This window comes from Eubalaena glacialis, chromosome 11 (assembly GCF_028564815.1).
Source record: "Eubalaena glacialis isolate mEubGla1 chromosome 11, mEubGla1.1.hap2.+ XY, whole genome shotgun sequence".
Taxonomy (NCBI): Eukaryota; Metazoa; Chordata; class Mammalia; order Artiodactyla; family Balaenidae; genus Eubalaena; species Eubalaena glacialis.
In genome coordinates, this window is record NC_083726.1 from 18,378,544 (window position 1) to 18,400,345 (window position 21,802).

The following is a 21,802-nucleotide window of genomic DNA, read 5'->3' on the forward strand; positions in this document are numbered from 1 at the left end:
TGGAAGTGCGGAGTCTTAACCACTGGACCACCAGGGAAGTCCAACATAAAGATCATTTAACAAACCAAACTCCAAAACTTATTCTCTAGCCATGGATGCTTTCTTTATCTAAAACTATTTTTGAAAATTTTTTAATGAACTGCTTGTAAATAGGCATAATCCACCTACATCTGCCAACTACCAGATACCCTTATGATCACAGCCCTGGGAATATACAGTTCAGGGATAAAAGTCAGTTAGGGTTGTCACAGAGGGCTGTGGGTCTGGTTTATTAGAGAGTAAAATCTAGAAAGGCTATTTGAAACTGTTACTCCTTTTGTATGTACTGCCAGAAAAGGGGAAAAAAGTGATTATTAGCGTGAGGGTAACAATTTCTATAACTAAGGCAGAAGTTTTCAAAAACTTATGGTCTGAAGACAGCAGGAGCAGGTGGGAACTTAGTAGGAATGCAAATTCTCTGTAGAGAACACTGATTCAGAAACTCTGAGGGCGGGGCCCAGCAATCTGTGTTTTCACAAACCCTCCAGGTGCTTCTGCTGCAGGCTAAAGTTAAAGAAGGACTGCACTAAGACACAAAAGCTCAAACATATAACTTGTACAACTGAGGCTAAGTAACAGGTATCTTAATGTTACAAATGTTGCACTGGGTATTGGAAAAAGACTTACATTAGAAACTTTGGCTTTGGGACTTCCCTGGTGGTCCAGTGGATAAGACTCCGCGCTCCCAATGCAGGGGACACGGGTGTGATCCCTGGTCAGGGAACTAAGATCCCACATACCGCATGCCACAAGGCGCCGGCAAAAAAAAAAAAAAAAAAAAAAAAGGAAACTTTGGCTTTTTAGTGAAGTGGAAATGTTTTCTTTGAAGCTCTGAAATGTGAAGCTCACACTATTTTAAGCATGTTAATGAAACATTTTGCAATCTTTCAAAGAATTATGAGCAATATCATTAAAATTTCAGGTTGAGATAATAAATTTGAAATACACTTACTTGTAACTCATATAACTCATTGCTGTATCTTCCGTATTCAACCATTCCCCCAAATACTAATATTCTGGTACCATCACAGACAAATCCATGGGCAGCACAGCCTGGAGGGATGTCTCCTCTAACAGCTGGCAGGAACCACTGATTTGTAACTAGTTGCCGAAATAAAATTAAAACCAATTATAATAAACAGTTATCACAAACTATGCGTATGTACTTTTATATGAATCATTTATATCAGTGGTTCTTAACTGGGAATGATTTTGCCCCCCCAGGGACAAACAAAAAAATTACAGTTGTCAGAACTGCAGGAGGAAGGTGTTACTGGCAACTAGTGGGTAGAAGGCTGGGGATATAGGGCAGCCCCTAAAACAAACAAAATTATCCGGTTCAAATGTCAATAGTGCTGCTGTCGAAAACCCTGATCTATATCACTTAATTTCTCAACAAAAACCCTACTTGGGGAGCATCATCCTCTCCATTTTACAAGTGAAAAATCTGACACTTAGGTTCAGTTACTTTAGCGCTGATCCTTGAGCAACTGGCAGAGCAAAATTCAAACCAGGTCTAACTTATTCCACAGCCAAGGTTTTTACAGTCTACCAAATTGTCGACTAACTTTTTAACTTTTTTTATGCTGGGGTGCCAGGAGGAGGAGAAGGTGAAAAAATAAAGTTTCCCCTACTCCACCATTTTATTAATTTCTAAATGACCACTACGATTAAGTTGTTTGGTCAAAGAAGTTATTGATCACGACATAGAACTCAAACTCATTAATTAGCCTTACACCAAGAAAACAGCTTCCTTAGGACAGCTGGCGCATTTACAAGTGGGAAAAATGAAATTCCAACCTCCTTTCTGTTCCACGGAGGTACTCAAAGTCAGGGCCTCCGCGGCCGGGGGCATTTCTGATGTGCAGCGGCGCTCAAGCCGACAGTCCTCCCCGAGCGCCGAACGGCTGAGCTTGGGCACACAGACAGGCGCCGGTATCACCCACGAGCCACTTCCCCGCCAGTGAAGAGGGCTACCAACGGGGTAAGAATCTTGACTGCCAACTGCCAGGTACGGGGCTGTATTTGGGGTGAAAGTACCAGAAGGCCTCTCGTTTTCCCTCCTCATCTCCCCTATATTCCCTTCCTCCTAAGGAAGGCAGGCAGGCAAAGACGGGAAAGGCCCGGAGGAGCTCTGGTTTGGAGGTGGGTTTTGACAGGGAGGGATCTCGGGGCCCCGGAGTGGGCGAGACTTCGGGAAGAGGCCCAGGCGGGTGGAAACAGTCTCTCTCGCCTACGTCCGCCAGCAGGGCTGGGGCGGGGGGGTCCGGGACCGCCTGCCCGAGGGCCGGCGCGCCCCGCTCGGGGGCCGGTTCCGCCCCGCGAACCCCGGGGAAACGGAGCTACGGACCGGGACGCTGCGGGATTGGGGCCTCCCGGCCGAGACTCGCTCCCCGCCGCCCGCCGGAGGAGGTAGTGACCCGGCGGTGACAGCTGTCAGGGCCGCGGCCGCCGCCTCGTCTCCCCTCCCCCTCCGCGGCTCCCACAGGCGGGGCCGAAGAACCGCCGCCGCGCCTACCCGTGTTGTAGACGTGCAGCTCGTCGGCGATGCCCTCGTTGCCCCCTCCAAAGATGATCATCAGCTCCCGGATGGCCACCGCTCGGTGTCCGTGCCGGGCGCGGGGGACCGGCCCCGTGAAGGAGGAAACCCGCCTCCAGTTGAGGAGGCTGGGAGCCGCCATCTTCCCAACCCCCGCCCCTCTGTCCACAATGCACCGCGCCTGCTCCGGCGCCGCTGCTCCGGGAGGAGAGGTGGGACCCGCCTCCAGCTGTGCACGCGGGAGGGAGGGAACCCCACGGAGGAGGAGGATGGTCACGTGACCGCGGGCGTCCAGGGTGAGGATGGAGGGCTGAGGGGAGCAGAGGGGGTCCTGGCAAGGGAGCCCCGCCCCCGCCCCCGGGTGACGTGGCTGGTGTTGGCACCCTGGACAAGGGATTTTAGGGTGGAAGGAAATTTCCTACCGACCAGTCTCCCCTCCCCATCCAGAGCCTCCAGTTTTTTATTTGCGGGAGAAGATACAGCGTTTTCCTTTACGGCCACTTTGAGCATCTAGGATGTGCGGGCGAGTCAGACCCTTTAAAACAGGGGTCGCCAACCCCCAGGCCGCAGACCACAACCTGTCCGGGCCTGTTAGGAAAGGGGCCACCCAGCAGGGGGTGAGCAGGAGGTGAGCGAAGCTTCCTCTTCGCCTGAACTATTGCCGCCCCCCATTCCGTGGAAAAATTGGCTTCCACGAAGCCTGTCCCTGGTGCCAAAAAGGTTGGGGACAGATGCTTTAAACAATGACAACACAGCAGGAGAAAAGCTCTCCTAGAGGTTTTGAAGTGCCGGGAGCGCGGGGAGAGGAGAGGGAAGTCCATCTCCGCCGAGGGCGTGACTGCGCGCAGAGCGCCGGGGCGTAGTGGATGCCCGCGAAGGCGGGGGGAGGGAGGGAGTCTGGACCATGGTGGAGAGGCCGCGAGCGCTGCGTGCCACCCGCGGCTAGGAACACCGGAGGGAAGGTCGGAGCTAAGACTGCAAAGGCAAATTAGGCAGATCAGATTTGCGGGGGTGACATGCCAAGAAGTTTAGGAACGGTGAGCCGCGAAAGTTGTTTTGTTTTGTTTAAGCAGGTGGGAGGTTATAGATTTGTCTTTTATTACTATCTAACATTTGAGGGTCTTTCATTGACAAGCACTGTCCTCCTTGCCTTATATGAATTAACTTGTGATTCTCGTAACAATCCAGTGAAGTGGGTACTGTTATTTCCCTTTCGTGGATGGGGAAATGAGGCACAGAAAAGTAAAGTAATTTTCTCATGGGCACACAGCAGAAAAGAATTAGGGCCAGTATTCAAACGCAGAACTTCTGATTCCAGAGCCCCAACCCCTAACCACTATACCATACTTACTGTGAATACAGTCATAAGTAACCCTGTTAAGTCCGGGCTGCTTTGTGATTTGGTCCTACCCAGAATCACACTCAAAGAGATACAAGTCCAGCGGCAGAGGTGGGGGGGCGGGGAATGAAAGCAATTTAAATCCCTACCTCACACTCTCAAGAAGGTATCAAAGAGGGAATACACATAATGTAGGCCAAATTTCCTAAAATTTCATTTCCCTCATCTTACTATTTTCAGTTTCTCTCGTATGCCTAGCTCATCTCTCCTCCCCCAATTCCCTCAAACCTAACCATGCCTCTCCCACCTTCTCATTCATCTAAACTTCCTTTTGAGAGGTAATTCTCTCCCTTTTAAAAAGGAATTCTTAGTATTCTTTCCAGCTCCTGCTTTTCAAGTTCTTCCTGTCACTGATTAATTCCCCAATTTCATAATATGGTCAAAGAGAATTTGGAATCGGAATAGGAAGGTGGCTGGAAACAAAGAAAGAAAGCTATGAATATTTATGTACTGATATTTTTCTTGGTCACATACACAACATGGGCTCTTAAATGTTTCAGTTATAAAGTTTTTATGTATCTGAAACAATACTGGAAAAGTTGGGGTAGAGCCATGAGTTTTTCATAAAACTTTAAATACTTCATTTAAAGAATTTTTTTTTATTCTGAGAGTTTAGTGTTAAAATGTCCTTACTTTTATGACTGATGCTGTAAGTGGATGGTAGTTTTTTTTGTTTTGTTTTGTTTTTTTAATGTCCTTATAGCAAAAGACTAAGGGTAAAATTAAAAGTTGCAAACCCAATGTTGATATTCAAATTTAAAAAAATCAAAACTGGTGTATGATATTTGAAAGTCTGAAAATCTCTGAACTAAGGGAGAGATGAAAGCAAAATGTTAAGACAAAGGAGATTACAAGTGATAACTGGTTGCTTAGATAAGGAGCTTCAGGACAGTGGTGGAGGTCTGTATTAGTTTCCTAAGACTGCTGTAACAAAGTACCACAAACCAGGTGGATTAAAACAACAGAAATTTGTTGTCTCACAGTTCTAGAGTCTAGAAATCCAAAATCAGGGACATAATCCCTCTGAAACCTGTAGGGAAGAATACTTCCTTGCCTCTTTCTGGCTTCTGGTTGGTGGCCGTCAATCCTAGGCCTTCCTTGGCTTGTAGCAGCATCACTCCAACCTCTGCCTCCATCATCATATGGTGTTGTCCCTGTGTGTCTGTGTTTCTTCTCTTCTTATAAGTTCACCAGTCATATCAGATTAGGGCCCACCTAATGGCCTCACCTTAACTTGTTTACATCTGCAAAGGCCTTATGTTCAAATAAGTTCACAATCACAGGTTAGAACTTAAACATATCTTTTTTGGGGGGACACAGTTCAATACATGACAGAATGCTTAATCCAATGGGAAAGATATTTTACCAGAGCACCTTTGACTCAACGCTGCTTAAGTGAGGAGTCTAGAATAGGTCCCCAATTCTCAAGAAAGCTACCTTCAATCTTTGAAACTTTAAGAATGGAAGTTACCACCTAGGAGGTGAGTGTAGAAAGGGAAGAGAAGAGTGAGGCAGAATAGCGCCCTGAAGAAACCAACTTTTAAGAGGTAAAGACAGCAGGAGGCTCTCATGAACGAAATGGGGAACGAATAGCCAGAGAAGTCAAAAGGGAACTGGGTGAGGGCGATGTCAAGCCACAGGCTAAGGGGCTTTCACAGAGCGGAAGTGGTTATCAAAGCCAAGAGCCATAGAGAGGTCAGATAAGAAAAAGATGAAGAAGCAACGTCTGCAAACTAAGAGGTTATTAATGGTCTAGATTAAAATACTCAGTGGAGTGGGAGGAGGGAAGCCACAGAAGATCGAAGAATGAATAACAAGTGAGGACGCACAGATAACATGTATAGTCTACGTTTTACAGAGACTTGCCCCCAAAAGGAAAGAAAAAACAGTGGCTGGAGGGGAGAAATGGCTGTGTACAGAGCAAACTCTTCTTATTCTTTTCCAAGGATGAAACTTGAACATGATTGTGGGCTCAGAAGAAGGATCCAGTTGAAAAGGTAAGACTGAAGGAGCAATAGAGACGTCTTAGTCTGTTTAGGCTGCTGTAACACAATACTAGAGGCTGGGTGATTTATAAACAACCAAAATTTACTTCTCACAGTTCTGGAGACTGAAAGTCCAAGATCAGGGTGCCAGCATGGTCAGATTCTGCTGAAGACACTCTTGCAGGTTTCAGACTGTTGACTTCTCACTGTATCCTTACCTGGTGAAAGGGATGAAGGAGCTCTCTGGGGTCTCTTATAAGGGCGTTAATCCCATTCATGAGGGCTCCACTCTTATGACCTAAGCACCAAAATACCAAAGACCCTACCTCCTAACACCATCACCTTGGGGGTGAGGATTTCAACATATGAATTTGGAGGGGGACACAAACATTTAAATCATAGCAAAAGAATATGTCATTTGGAAATCCTTTTTGTTACAAGTAGCAGAATATCCGACACAGTGTGGCTAAATGATAAGGCACTTAATTATCTCGCACAAGAAATCTGGGGTAGGTAGGTCTAGGGTTAATTCAGCAGTTCAGTGGTGTTACGGTTCCAGGTAGCAGCTCTGAATTTCTCTTGACTTTTCCTTTATGGTCAAAAGAAGGTCGTTGTACCTTTGGACATTGTGTCCCCATACAACCATGCCCAAAGGCATGAAGCAGGAGGACAGCCAGGATGGGGAAATAGAGCTTTCGTTTTACAGGGAGGAAAAGCATCTTGCCCAGAAGCCACCCAGCATACTTGCTCTTAGGTTTCACTGGCCAGAACTGGGGCATTTGTTATATTAAGATTACGTTAGCTATAGAGACAGAAATAGGCTTTAAAAGTTTATGTTTCTCCCATGTAAATGAACTTTGGAAATGGCAGTCCAAAGCCAGCATGGCAGCTCTATTTCACCACATCTTCAGGAATTTGCAGACTTTGTGGATTGGAATTCCTCCTTCCAACTCATGATCCAAGATGGCTGCTCCAGCTCTAGCTATTGCATCTACACTCCACCCAGCAGGAAAGAGTAGGGGAAAGGAATGTTCCCATCTCCAGAACACATTCTGGAATTGTACATGTTATCTCTGCTTACATCCCATATGCCAGTATTTAGTCACAAGGCCACAGCTAGTTGAAGGAAGTTTGTGAAATGTAGTTTTTATTTAGAATGGCCAAGTGCTCAGGTAATAGTCAAGGTTCTATCACAGAGAAAGAAGAGAAGAGCAGACTGTGGGGGTCTTCTTGCAGGAGGGTGGCTATAGGAGTCTAGGAAAGTGTTTTTGTTTGTTTGTTTTTAGCCTCAATAATGAGAAACAGGCAAGGGAGAAGAAAGTTGGAAATGAGAATTGGTGAGTTAACCAAGTAGGCCTGTCTCAGGGCAGATTGAAACTTGATTGAGCAAGATCCTAGAGTATCAAGAAAAGATGGATTCAGAAGTACATGTAGATTTACACATGTACTAGTGTTGAATGTATGTCTATCTCATAGATTATATAATTGTTTATATTCTATAAAAATATATTAGAAAACAGAAAGCTCTATTGGACAGCACTGCTCTAGCCTTTTGAAGTTACGTTAGAGAAGATGCCTTCATCTGTCACCACTTTCTCTCCTTCACTCCCGCTCCCCCATATCAAACACCATCATTTACCTGGAATCTCAGTATAGCATAGAGGTTAAGATCACGGGATTTAGAATTCAATAGGCATAGCCGTTTACTAGCTATGTGGTCTTGGTCAAATTACTTATTTTCTTTGAGCTTCAGATGCTTTGTCTATAAAATGGGGATTGTAATAGCATCTATTTCTTAAGGTTATTTTGAAGATCAACTGAGATAATATATGCAAAGTACAGGCTGTCCTTGCTTTGCATGAGAGTGCAGTTCTGTGAAAATGGCCATGGAAGCTGAAACCCTGCAAAGCGATCTTAATTACTAATGGGAAAAATTACAATTGTTTTGTTCATGATCTTTAAATATTTTTGTCAAAATATTTAAAGTTCTCTTATTGTTGGTTTTAAATGTCTAAAGAAATGAAAAAAATAGTAGACTTAATATTTATTTGTTCTAGTGTAATTTAAAACATTGGACATATTGAAGATGAAAATTAAATATTCAGGGTTTGTTTTTGTTTTTGTTTTGGTATAAAACTTACCAAGAGCAGCTGAGCAGTGCTTACCTTCTTGCCATATAACTTACTGTAAGGAGTGAGCATCTTTTCTGTGCCTTGGAAAATGGTCATACTCCTTTCTAAGTTTGGATCAGCTTCCCATATTTTATCCTTTGCACTTTTAACATCATAAAATACCTTTGAGAGTTCCTCTAATGTGAATTTTTTGCCCATGTCATTTCCTCTGGAACATCTCCATCCCTCTCATCACAACCACTTTCCTTATTTATGTTCGTAAAATCACCCTTACTAGATTTTTCTGGCTGCATAGCTAGAGTTGAATAGCGACAGTATCATCCCACGGCCAACTAATTTCTTCTCTACCTTCATTTACCTTTGATTTGAATGTCACTCCCACTATTATCATTTTTTGTTTCTTTGCTAACTTTTCTCTTTGTTGGCCAATTCTATTATCCATTTTTGTAGATGTCACATGGATTTATCACTGGGAATTAATGAAGCAACACAACTACACGCTTTGCTGTCTGTACATAAGCTGAATAACAGCTATCCAGTGACCAATCACTGACAGACTGTCAAAGAAGTGACATGATTGGTCACTCATCATTGATGTGGCTCTGTTATCAGCGTAGTAATTTTGTGGACTGAAAAGCTAGCAGCAAAGTTAGTAATTATCCAGCTACTCAGTTGATATACTGTGGTAACAGATTTGAACTGTGTTGTAGGGGGACTGATGTTATTAAACTACACTGTGGTGACTGAAATTTGTGCTGATGCCACGCAGAGCAAGGACAGTGCTGTGCTTATGAAATGCCTAGCACGTGGTTAGCATTTAGTAAGTAATAGATTGTTTAACTTCTATCATTTTCATTATATTACTACTGTTTCTACTCCTCCTGAGCTACGGGCCACTGAGGAGTCAGTCCGAGAGGGAGGGGCTGGTGCTGGGAGGTGGCAGACAGTGCAGTGTTTTCAGCCAAGAGTGTAAAATGGCCGTGTCCAAGGGATACCTTAATCTCAGTTGAGGACTCAGGCCAAGGGCTTATTGGCAGCAGTCTGAGAAGGGGTTTTGAGGAGTGCCAGCAGGTAGGCAGAGCTCAACAGCAGAGAGCCTAGGCAGGCGCTGTTCCTGAGATGAAGGAAGTAGATGGTGTCTGAGAGATCTGCTCCCAGATCACAGGGCTCCAGCCGTGGCTAGAGCTGCGGCCAAGGCCTGGAGAGGGCAGCTGGCCAGAACAAGCCAGGACCCCAGGCCAGGTAGAGCCTACACCAATTACCAGAGGAAGGAGCCGGCACAAAAGCCAGGGAGGAAAAGCAGTCATCTCACGTGGGAGAAAGGGACCCTGTGTGCAAAGAGTCAGGTGCAGGAGCGATTGCTGCAGCTCAGGGGGTAGCAGGCAAGAGCCAGAGCAGCTAAGCTCTGGACAAGGAGATGACCCATCACTGAGCCCCACCAGCCAAAGAGAGAGAATTGAGGCCCCCATAGTTGTATTTCCTGCCCCATGTGGATGATCCTGGAGCCCAGCCCTGGGAGACCGAGGCAATAAATAGAGGCTTGTCAGCCTGACCCAATGCAGTGATTCACTGCTGCTGCACAATGCTGCTTCCTTTCCTTCCAGTCACATTTATCAGCCTTAATAGAGTTTATCTTACCTACTTATCTACAAAGTAATACACTCAGCCAAGGCAGGCCCATTGGGTAAGAAATGATGAACATTTGGCTTTCTACTAATAAGAAATAAACATGGAATAATAATGACTCAGATATACATTGTGTTGACTAATGATAGCACAAATCGAAAATGCATATAGATCACATAGGACAGTGTTCAGGCAGATAACTGAAACCTGACCGAAGTGACTTAACCGCATCCAGGTTTATTTTCCTCACACGGTTAGATGCTCCGTAAGTAGTCAGCTCAGGCTGCTGTGGTGACTCCCGGTGCCATCGGGACTGAGGCGTCTCCTGTGTTCTTGCTCTGCCCTCCTCACTTAACATGTGCAGGGCTGCTGAGTCACCCAACGCCAGGGCACGGATAGTTTCCATTTGCTTATGAAGATCTATTCTCCACTCTTCTTTAACTTGTTCAGTGCCGTGAGGCTGACCTAAATGTATTACATCACCTGACGTCTCCAGGTCTCTGACTTCCAGTTGGGTTTGGCCAATGGGAGGCGCCACCCACAGGAGATTGTAAGGTTGGGGTAAGGTACCTCCTAGTCCCTTTCGTGGGGGTGAACAGAGGTTGCTCCTCTTGGGCAGCCCTTCCCTGCAGCTGCTTTCTCCCACTCCTGGTAACCACTCCCTTCTCTTGCCTGCAGGACTTCGGGTGGTAATGGCTCCCTGCATTGCCAACCCCAGGCTATAGCATCAATTCTTAACCATGTTTCCCTAACACTGACTACACCTTTTCAAATAGTGCCTGTTTTCAGAGTCTTCACCATTAGCTCATTGGGGTGGGCCATCTGTGTCCTGCCGGGACCCTGACTGACTTGCCACGGCGGTCTCGGCGGTCTCTGCGCGCAGCCCGTGGGACCATATGCAGCAGCATGGGGTGGGCCTTTCATCCACAGGGCTGCGAGATGGCGACTGCACCTCCAGGCACCAAGGTTGGGTTTCAGAAAGGAGGAAAGGGCAAAAGGCACCAAACAGCTCTTTGCCAGGAAAACAATAGCTTTCTAGGAAGTCATAGACAGCCAACTTCTGCTCACATGCCGCTCTGGCTTCAGGACCTCTGAGGAGGTGAGTATTTTTAACTGAACAGTTGCCACCTCAAATGACAGAGTGTTTCTATTTGAAGGGAAGAAGCAGAGAGGTTATTAAGTAGTACCAGGCTACCAGTGTTTGAAACAGCATATAACGCATTTGGACTTTTTGAAAAAAGTTACCGGTTGCTTACTGTTACAATTTCTTTCTCTTGTTTATACCTTGGGGTGTCTTCATGCAACAACAATAATAATAACTTCCATGTACTGAGCCCTTACTGAGTGCATTACATGCATGATGTCTTTTAACCCTCACAAGAAGCTTCCTTACCTTACAGGTGAGGAAACTGAAGGTGAGATTTTCGGGAATGTGTAAGTATAACATCTGAGCTAACACCTAGGTCTGTCTGTCTGTCTCCAGAGCCCAAGCTGGTAGCCACTACACTTAGGGTGCCCCTTATATCCTACATGTCTTTCTATTCTCATTTCTTCCCCAGGGGAGAATCTGTGCATCCAATGTGGAAATATAGGTCATAGACAGTAAGCCTCTTGCAGCTCAGCACATGGCCCAGCAGAAATAAAGGAGGGGCTTCTCTGGTGGTGCAGTGGTTAAGAATCCGCCTGCCAATGCAGGGGACACGGGTTTGAGTCCTGGTCTGGGAAGATCCCACATGCCTTGGAGCAACTAAGCCCGCAAGGCACAACTGCTGAGCCCGCATGCTGCAACTACTGAAGCCCGCGAACCTAGAGCCCGTGCTCTGAAACAAGAGAAGCCACCGAAATGAGAAGCCCACACCTCAGTGAAAGTAGCCCCTGCTCGCCACAACTGGAGAAAGCCCACTCGCAGCAACGAAGACCCAACGCAGCCAAGAAAAAAAAAAAAAAATGACTAGTGCCACTGAGGAACTGAATTTTATTTATTTATTTTTAAACAAACATAATTTCTTTTTTTGTTATTTTATTTTATTTTTATTTTATTTATTTTTTATTTTTGGTTGCACCAGGTCTCAGTTGTGGCAGGCAGGCTCCTTAGTTGTGGTTCACTGGCTCCTTTAGTTGCGGCACGTGTGCTCCTTAGTTGCGGCTGGTGGGCTCCTTAGTTGTAGCATGCGAACTCTTAGTTGTGGCATGCATGTGGGATCTAGTTCCCTGACCAGGGATCGAACCCACGTCCTCTGCATTGGAAGGCAGATTCTTAACCACTGCGCCACCAGGGAAGTCCCGAGGAACCGAATTTTTAATTTTACTTAGTTTTAATCAATTTAAATTGAAAAACTGATTCACGATTCAGTTATTGGAAAATTCTGAAGTATGTTTGGAGCAACCTGAATATGTGAATCTATTTTTTGAACTGTAAATTTTATCAAATCTAAATACATATCAATTGTTTCTGATGAAATTTAGTTTGGGAATTGAGATGTGTTGCAGGTGTAAAATACACACCAGATTTCAAAGGCTTCATACAAAAGAAAAAGTCTTGTTAATAAGTTTTATACCAATTACATGTTGAAATAATATTTTTGTATATATTATGTTAAGTAAAATTTATCATTAAAATTAATTTTACCTCTTTGTTCTTAAAGTGACTACTAGAAAATTTTCAATGACAATGTGGCTTGCATTATATTTCTATTGGGCAATACCACTTTAGAAGGTGGCAGTGAGCAGAGGCAGACTCATTTCTTTATAGGAATGAGGGAGAGAGGCCATTGCTAAATAAATTCCATGGTCCCAGGCAAAGTGCTGGCACCATTTCCTGGATTTCTGAGAATCAATGGCAGGAACACAGAACAGCACAGAGCTGGGTGGGGTTGATTCACTGCCTGATTCCTTTCCATGTTCAGTCACAAAACACACCATCTTGAAATTTCTGTCACTATCATTGCCTTGGTCGAAGGGAGACCACAGTTTTTATCTGGGCTTTGATTTGGGGACAACAGCATTTTAATGACTAGGGCATTTTAGGAGAAGCTAGTGGCCAGGAAAGATATTCTTAAAATCAGTCTGAACTTAATTTTTTCACTTCTGCCGTCTCAAAGTTTACCTTAGACCCAATGTGTGGTGGAAATTCACCCTCCAAGCGTCTGCTTTTCTCCAGTTTGGAATGTTTTCCTCCAGAGCAGCCTTGTTTTTGAAATGATTTGCGGGCTGCCGGAGGACGCTGGGAGAGGAAGTCTGACCCGCCAAGCCCATCTGGAAGTGGTTTCAGGGGCCGCATCACTCGGCCAGCACAACGCCTAGATTCCCAGCTGCCTGGAACAGGGGTGGAAGAAACCCGAGCTGCTCCAGAGTCTGCGCAAGCAGGGGAGGTGCAGTGGGGGAGGAAGACTGTCTTGGAAACGGAATATTGGCCTTGAGGCTCTCCAGCCCTTTGAGATTTCCAATGGGATTGTAGAAGCAGCTGAAGCAGTGTGAAGGGCAGCATCCCAGGGCCAGCCACGATTTGAATGCTCTGCCCTGCAGCTCTTCTGGACGGAGGAGCCCTGCCCTCACCGCTCACCAGGTAAACAGAAATTTACAGCAGGGTGACAGCCTTTCTATTTCACCCTGGCCTGCTGGCAGCTGTCCTTTATTTTGCTGTAGATGCAAGAAAGTAAATCAGAGGTGGACTGTCCCACGCAAACCACCTTCAGGCACTCCAGCTGATGTTTGTAGCATGCTAGCGGAATCTTCTTCTTCTTCTTCTTCTTCTTTTTTTTTTTTTTTTTTTTTTTGCCATCGCTGCAAATCCAAAATATTCAATGTGCAAATTTTTCACATCCTGGACTGCTTTTCCAGACCTGGGTTTATCTCCGTCCCCCTACCCCCAAATAGTGTGATTTACTTACTATTTTCATCATATTTTAAGTGTGGAAATCATCTGTTAGCTAGGACTGGATAAATGCTAGCATTTAATGCTGGTATGTTTCTGAGCCACAAAAGATTTAATTGAGCTGTGATTCATGTTTTCAAAATCTGTCCTAGGAAGCTATTCTGAGGGCCCCAATCCCCCCAAAAGAACTGGCAGTTGTATGAAATCTAAATGAGGCTTATTGTAAATATGGTAGTCATAACGGTCGGGTTGAAAATGCTTTTTAACTTTCAAAAAAAGGTCTTCTTTTGTTCACTTTATGAGCAAGCATAATACATTGGCTAAGCCTGATATATAACTTATGACATAAGTTAAGAAGGGATAGTTAATACAAGAGTAAGAAGATAGAGAGGAAGAAAATATGATATCCAAACATCTGAATGTGCTGTGGAAAAAAGTCAGTCCTCTAGCTGTTTGGCCCGTGCAGCCAAATATCCAAAGTGACATTGGTTTGTTTTGTCTTTTCCTCTGAATGTTTTGGTGTTGCATTTGTATACAGTATCCTTTGCGTGCTGCATAATGGAATTCCAGGCTTCCATCTAACTCAGAAGTAGAGCAGTGCAGGGCAGTGGTGGGAACATGGGCTCTGGGGTGCGACTCACAGAGGTGAGTCTATGCGCTGCCACTTATAAGCTTTACAAGCTTTGACTCTGGGTGACTCTATCTCCTCATCTGTAAAATGGGAATTAAGCGACATCATGTGTCTAAAGGACATAATGCAGGATCTGCAGAGTAGTGAGGCTTCAGGGGAGGTCAGCTTCTCTGGTGGTGCTGATGATGACAATGGTGATGGTGAAAGTGACCACACATCCTGCACTGGACCGCAGCCCTGCTTTTGACACATTGTTCCCTCCCATAGTCCAGTCGTCCAGGTGTTCCTCACATCCGTCCAAGTTGTCTCTCCAGGGTTCTGCTTCCTTCCTTCTTCTCTTCAAACACCTCTCCTTTTTTCCCACTCTGGCTCTCTTTAGTTCTCCTGCTTCTTCCCTTGCTGAGAGAAAGACATGCTCAGCAAGCCACAGCCCTCACCATTTTCATTCCTAGTTCCCAGGGGGCATGATTCTAAAGATTTCTTTTATTTCAGCGTCTGCCAAAGAATGTTCCAAAGAAGATAGTCCCGTGGGGAAAATACGTTCTGTGAGCCATATCCCCCTCTCAGCACTCTCAAGGCATGATGGCATTTTAAAGGTCCTGAGAAGTCCCGCAGAGCAGGGGTCTCCAACCCTCGGGGCGCAGACTGGTAGCGCTCCGCGGCTGTTAGGAACCGGCCGCACAGCAGGAGGTGAGCAGCGGGCGAGCTCAAGCAAAGCTTCATCTGCCGCTCCCCATCGCTCTCATTACCGCCTGAACCGTCCCCCCCGCAGCCTCCCCCCACCGTCTGTGGAAAAATTGTCTTCCATGAAACCGGTCTCTGGTGCCAAAAAGGTTGGGGACCACTGCTGCAGAAGAGAAATCTGCTTAAGTTTGTTTTTTAACACTGTGATTCCCAGTTGACACAGAGCCATTTTATCACATCACATAGATTAACATAGGCACTCTGCAATATCCTATTCTTTTTTTTTTTTATAAATTTATTTATTTATTTATTTACTTATTTTTGGCTGTGTTGGGTCTTCGTTTCTGTGCGAGGGCTTTCTCTAGTTGCGGCAAGTGGGGGCCACTCTTCATCGCGGTGCACGGGCCTCTCACTATCACGGCCTCTCCTGTTGCGGAGCACAGGCTCCAGACGCGCAGGGTCAGTAGTTGTGGCTCACGGGCCCAGTTGCTCTGCGGCATGTGGGATCTTCCCAGACCAGGGCTCGAACCCTTGTCCCCTGCATTGGCAGGCAGATTCTCAACCACCGCGCCACCAGGGAAGCCCTCCTATTCTTTTTTAAAATTTATTTATTTTTTATTTTTTGGCCATGCCATGTGGCATGTGGGATCTTAGTTCCCCGAACAGGGATCAAACCCGCACCCCCTGCAGTAGAAGCGGTGTCTTAGCCACTGGACTGCCAGGGAAGTCCCTGCAATATCCTATCCTGACCACACGTGTTTTCACCCTGGTTCCTCTCATGGACATCCTACTTCATACCTTTCCTGGCGAACACCCAAGGGGACATCTTGTTCTCCCTTCCCTGGTTAAGGACAGATGATTGATCACGTAGAATGTTGATATGTAGAAAGTCTGGCCTAAGGTGGGCAGCAGGGATCAGCAAACGTTCCCTGCAAAGGGCCAGATAGGTGGTTTTGCAGGCCAGATGGTCTCCATCATGACGACTCAGTTATGCGGAAGTAGTGTGGAAATGGCCGTGGAAAAAACATCAAACAGCAACATCAAAGAATAAGCCTGGCTATGTTCCCACAAAACTTTATTTTTAAAAAACGGTGATGGGCAGGATCTGGCTGTAGTTTGTTGGCACCTGGTCTAAAGCCATGTTGTGAAAGAATGCCTCAATTCATCACAGGAGAAAGCAGGATGGGTCGTCCGCAAACTGAAGACATCCCCACCCTGCTTATTTTGGTGGATCAGGAGTAAGCCTTTCATGCTCCAGCAAAAAGTAAAAAGGCCAGAGGTGTTTTGTTGGAGGCCAAATTCCTAAGTCCTGGTTTTGTCCTTCTTTCTCTTTTCTTCAAGTGAACCCATGCTCCTGTCCTGTTCATCACTCTGTAGTCTGCCTGGTTTAAGTTGAAGTGCTCTATTAAACGTATTTTATGCACATGTGAACTTCAGGGTCAAGTCTTAGAGCATACCGTGAAATCACAGAGCTTCTTGGCAGGTCTCTTAACCTCCCTGAACTTCAGTTTCCTCATCAGTAAACTGAGAAGAATAACCTTATAGGGTTGTTGTGGGAATCAAATTAATTAATATACATATAAAGGTCTTAGAACAATGCCTTGCTAATAGAAATTACTATGTAAGTGTCTCCTATTATCATTGTAATAAATTATTTAATTTAACCTGCAAAACAATCCCATTTTACAGACTGGGTTTTGTAAATTGCCCAAGATTACACCGTAAGAAATGAGGCAGAACCAGGATTCAAAGTCAGCTCTGTCTAATGACAAAACCCATGATATTTCCACTCAGGTACATGCCCTGCCAGATTTAAGTCATTCAAAAATACATTTTAGGAGCCCCTCTTTTATATTCCTTTTTGATTCCCAGGTCCTTTCTTATTACCTCCTTACCTGAACCCATGGCAGACATGATTAATCAATCACAGTGCCCTTCCTTCCTTCCTTCCTTCCTTCCTTCCTTCTTTCCTTCTTTCTTTCACTGAGTCTTGTGATGGCTTTAGACTCCTCAATTTGTCAATCCTGAAAGCTCCTACCAACTGATTAGAGTTGGCATGTAAAATAAAACTTATGGGCTCTGATTTTTGGAATACTTTTCTGGAGTCCCTCCCACTTTTGCCTTTTCTTCCAAGGCAGAGCTAATCCCCTTAGCCACTGCCAGGTCTTAAGACATTCTTTCCAGGTTTGACCACAGGCCCAAACTCTTCGACATTTGGTAAAACAACTCCCCATGCAAGATCATCTGGGACCTGTTTTTAAACCTAACAGACATTTCTCTGGTCCAGGTCAATTCCCTAAGCTCTCCTTTTTCTTCCTAGTCACAGGCCCTAGGACCTTTCCTCTTTGAAGCTCCAACCATCCAGGGCCTTACCTAGGGATTTCCTCTTTCCAACGCTGTGAGATGACTCCCCAGCTGCATCTTTCTTGCTGTCCTGAAGACAGGCCTATGGGCTCTTAATGCTGAAGGTGCGATTATTTGTTACTACGGGGAAACTACAACACAGAAGTCACTCAGCTTAGGAAAGCTTACAGAGGCTCAGGGGACATGGTTCTGGGGCTCCTTGTTGTGATGGTAAGAGAAAGGTCAATAAGAAGACCTGAGGCCTCCGCTTTTATTTATTTATTTTTAAAATAAATTTATTTATTTGTTTATTTATTTATTTATTTTTGGCTGCGTTGGGTCTTCGTTGCTGTGCGCAGGCTTTCTCTAGTTGCGGCGAGCAGGGGCTACTCTTTGTTGCAGTGCGCGGGCTTCTCATTGTCGTGGCTTCTCTTGTTGCGGAGCATGGGCTCTAGATGCACGGGCTTCAGTAGTTGTGGCACGTGGGCTCAGTAGTTGTGGCTCACGGGGTCTAGAGCACAGGATGAGTAGTTGTGGCTCATGGGCTTAGTTGCTCCACAGCATGTGGGATCTTCCCGGACCAGGGCTCGAACCCATGTCCCTTGCATTGACAGGCGGATTCTTAACCACTGCGCCACCATGGAAGCCCCTGCTTTTATTCTTGTAGTGGGACCATCAACCTGGCTTTACCCTCCTTCTGGCTTTTTCCTTAGTGAGGGTATGCAGACCCTTTTCTTCCTGGGATTGAAGAACAGAACAACAAGAGCCCTTTCTTCCTCTCTCCTATTTCTCACTCATTCATTCCACACACATTTCTTGAGGCACACAGAGGTAGGTCGGCCACAGTCCCTGTCCTCTGTCATCTCATGGTTTAGTGGAGGAGACAGGCACACCCATGATATTAGAACACAGTGTTCTGAGTGCAGGGATAGGCATAGGAATGGAGGTTAGGGGAGCACCCAGGCAGGGTAATCAGGTAAGGCTTCCTGAAGGAGGAGGAGGAGTCTTTAAAGCACAAGTAGCAATTTACTGGGGAAAGAGGAGGGGAAAGGGCATTCCAGGCAGAGGGGACTGAATGAACCAAAGTTCAGCGACAAGAAAAACATAGAGGGCTTCCCTGGTGGCACAGTGGTTAAGAATCCACCGGCCAATGCAGGGGACACGGGTTCGAGCCCTGGTCCGGCAAGATCCTACATGCCACGGAGCAACTAAGCCCGTGCGCCACAACTACTGAGCCTGCGCTGTAGAGCCCGTAAGCCACAACTACTGAGCCCACGTGCCACAACTACTGAAGCCTGCACGCCCAGAGCCCGTGCTCTGCAACAAGAGAAGCCACCGCAGTGAGAAGCCCGAGCACCACAACAAAGAGTAGCCCCCGCTCGCCACAACCAGAGAAAAGCCCACGAGCAGCAACAAAGACCCAATGCAGCCAAAAATAAATAAATAAATAAATAAATAAATAAATAAATGTATTAAAAAAAAGAGAAGCATAGACCTGGGTGTGAAGGACAGTGGAGGGCTGGAGACTAACTTTCAATCAGTTCAGCTTAGACGGAAGGCATGGCACAGAGGACCTAGGGGAATCTTAAGCTCCAATCTTAACCTTTTGGTACTGGATTTCCAGTGAAGGGCTTTAGGGAGGAAAGGAACACTCAGAGTAGTGGGGTTTTTTTGTTTGTTTGTTTTTGTTTTTTTGATTGAAGTGTAATTGATTTACAATGTTAGTTTCTGGTGTACAGCAAAGTGATTCAGTTATATATATGAGTATGTGTGTGTGTGTGTGTTTGTATACACTTTTTATATACTGTATATATTCACTTTTTCAGATTCTTTTCTGTTATGGTTTATTACAAGATACTGAATATAGTTCCCTGTGCTATACAGTAGGTCCTTGTTGTTTATTTTACGTTATAGTAGTATGTATGTGTTAATCCCAAACTCCTAATTTATCCCTCTCCCCCCAACCCCTTTCCCCTTTGGTAACCATAAGTTTATTTTCTATGTCTGTGAGTCTGTTTCTGTTTTGTAAATAAGCTCATTTGTATCATATTTTAGATTCCACATATAAGTGGTATCATATGCTATTTGTCTTTCTCTTTCTGACTTCACTTAGTATGATAATCTCTAGGTCCATCCATGTTGCTGCAAATGGCATTATTTCATTCTTTTTTATGGCTGAGTAGTATTCCATTGTGTGTGTGTGTGTGTTTGTGTGTGTGTATATACCACATCTTCTTTATCCATTCGTCTATCAATGGACATTTAGGTTGCTTCCATGTCTTAGCTATTGTAGGTAGTGCTGCTATGAACATTGGGGTGCATGTATCTTTTCCAATTAGTTTTCTCTGGGTATATGCCCAGGATTGGGACTGCTGGATCATATAGTAACTCTTTAGTCAGTAGGATTCTACAAGACAACTGGCTTGTCTTCTTCCAAAAAAAGTTCATGAAAAATAAAAAGGCAGTGTGGTGAGGTGGGACTGATCAAGAGTAAAAGAAACTAAAGATATGACAACCAAACTATAAAAAACAATATTGGAATAATGGGGACATTTTGAATATGGACTGCTTATCCAGTGATGTTAAATTAATGTTATTTTTCTTAGATGTGATAATGGCATTGTGATTATATAGGAGGATGTCCTTGTCCTTAAGAGATGCACACTGAAGTATTTAGGGCTGAAGAGTCATGTGTATATATATATACATACATATGTATATACAGAGGTAGGGAAGAAGAGAGAGAGAGAAAGGAAATATGGCAACGTGTTAGCAATTGGTGAATCTGGTGTAGGGTATATGAAAATTCATTCTTTCAACTTTTTGGTAGACTTGAAATGTTTCAAGTGATAAAAAGAAAAGGAAAAATCGAACAAAAAAATAAGGGTACTCGGGACTTCCTTGGCAGTCCAGTGGTTAAGACTCTGCGCGTTTCCACTGCAGGGGGCACAGGTTCCATCTGTGGTCAGGGAACTAAGATCCGCCAGGCGGCGTGGCCAAAAAAAAAAGGTACTCAACCTGCATGTATATTTCAAATTAATTTACTATAATTATTAAACAACAAAAATAGTCACTGTGACAGCTGTACCAGTGATGGATTGGGCAAGGGGAGGGAGCAGAAATCCTAGAGGCAGGAAGTCCAGGAGGGAAGTTACTGCAGAGTTAATCAGTGAGATGAGGCAGGGTAGAAAGGAGATGGATTAAGAAACACTTAGGAGGTCAAACTGTAGGAATCAGGCATTGGTTGGATGAGGGATTGGGAGGGAGTGGTGGAAGAGGATTCTCAGAGAACACTGAGGAGGAGCTTCTGTGGGGCAGGTGCTCATTTCAGTTGTGGACAGATGAGGTTTGAGGTGCTGCGCAGCTTCCTGTAGGAGAGGGTCACATGTTCTATAAAACTTTTATATTACAAAAGTATTTATATTATAAAAATATTTATATAAGTCTGTAAATATTTTTGAGGGTTCATATCTCCAGGCACTCATGCTGGGCATATGGCAATGAACAAAACAAACAAAATGCCCTGCCTTCAAGGAGCTTATAGCCTATCACCGGGAGGGCAGACAATAAACCAGTGATGAAATGGGCAGTATGTTGGACGGTGTTCATTGCTGAGGAGAAGTGACATATGTGTTGCTGAGGTTAGGGGGTTTTGACTGAGTCTGGGGGACACGAAGGAGCCAGCCACATGGATATCTGGCAGGAGTGTTCCAGGTGAAGGGAATAGCATTCCCGGTGGAGGGAACGAGTGTAAAAGGCTCTGAGGCAGGAGAATGCCTGGCAAGGAGGCCAGTGTGATCGGGTGAGATCTTGTAGGACACTGTACAGACTTTGGCTTTTACTCTGAGAGAAATAGTGAGGGCTTGGAGAATTTTAAACAGAAAACAACACAACCAACTAAAAGGAGACGCAGGCAGAATCATCCAGTCAAAGGATGGTGGTGATCAGGCCAGGGAGAAGGCGGTACTGGTGGTGAAGATCATGGATATATTTTGAAGGTGGAACTGACAGGATTTGTGGTCAGTCCATCTGTGGGGAATGAGAAACAGAGAAGGGTCAAGGATAACACCAAGCTTATTTTCGCTGGAGCAATTAGAAGAATGGAGTTGCCGTTGTGCAGTTGGGGGAGATGATGGGAGATGTGTGTTTTGGGCAAATGTCAGGAGTTCGAATTTGGACATGAGGATGCCTTCAAGTGGAGCCACCCAGTGGACACTTGGCTTTAGGAGTCTGGAGTCCACGTGAGAGATCTGGGCTGGAGACAGTAATTTGGGAGTTGTAGGCATATAAATGGTATTTCAAGCTAGGTGAGTCCACCATTTAGAGGTTCCAGAGATGGGGGAACAGCCAAAGAGGCTGAGGATGAGCGGTCCCCAAAGGTGGTGGGAAAGCAGGCGAGTGTGGGGTCCCGTAGGCTACGTACAGGACGTGTGTAGAGGAGGAGAGAGCGGGCAGGTGGCCTGCACCTCCTGTGCACCTGGGCCTCGCCCGCATAGTAATGAGTCCTGTGCTGCACTTGCTCGTAGGCAGGAACCATGGTAACCCAGAAT

At 45.3% G+C, this 21,802-nt stretch overlaps 2 protein-coding genes across 9 annotated transcripts in view; one reads left to right on the forward strand and one right to left on the reverse strand.

Annotated features, from left to right (window-relative positions):
* Positions 1–2,798, reverse strand: part of HCFC2 (host cell factor C2) — a 41,387-nt gene extending 38,589 nt beyond the window's left edge. Inside the window, exons 1-2 of the mRNA XM_061206598.1 lie at positions 2,558–2,798; positions 992–1,140 (exon numbers count right to left, since the gene is read on the reverse strand). Coding sequence (XP_061062581.1) covers positions 992–1,140; positions 2,558–2,720 — 312 coding nt within the window. The 5' untranslated portion in view covers positions 2,721–2,798. The remainder of the gene's footprint in view (positions 1–991; positions 1,141–2,557) is intronic.
* GLT8D2 (glycosyltransferase 8 domain containing 2) overlaps positions 1,939–21,802 on the forward strand; it is a 56,030-nt gene continuing 36,166 nt past the window's right edge. For 3 of the 8 annotated variants that reach the window (XM_061206599.1, XM_061206604.1, XM_061206607.1), the window contains exons 1-3: positions 2,779–2,874; positions 5,924–5,974; positions 12,822–13,285. The gene's annotated coding sequence lies outside the window, so the exon portion shown is untranslated. Of the gene's footprint in view, positions 2,051–2,760; positions 2,875–5,923; positions 5,975–12,821; positions 13,286–21,802 lie in introns of those variants that run through there. The other 5 variants (XM_061206600.1, XM_061206605.1, XM_061206601.1 and 2 more) reach the window with 4 other exon arrangements.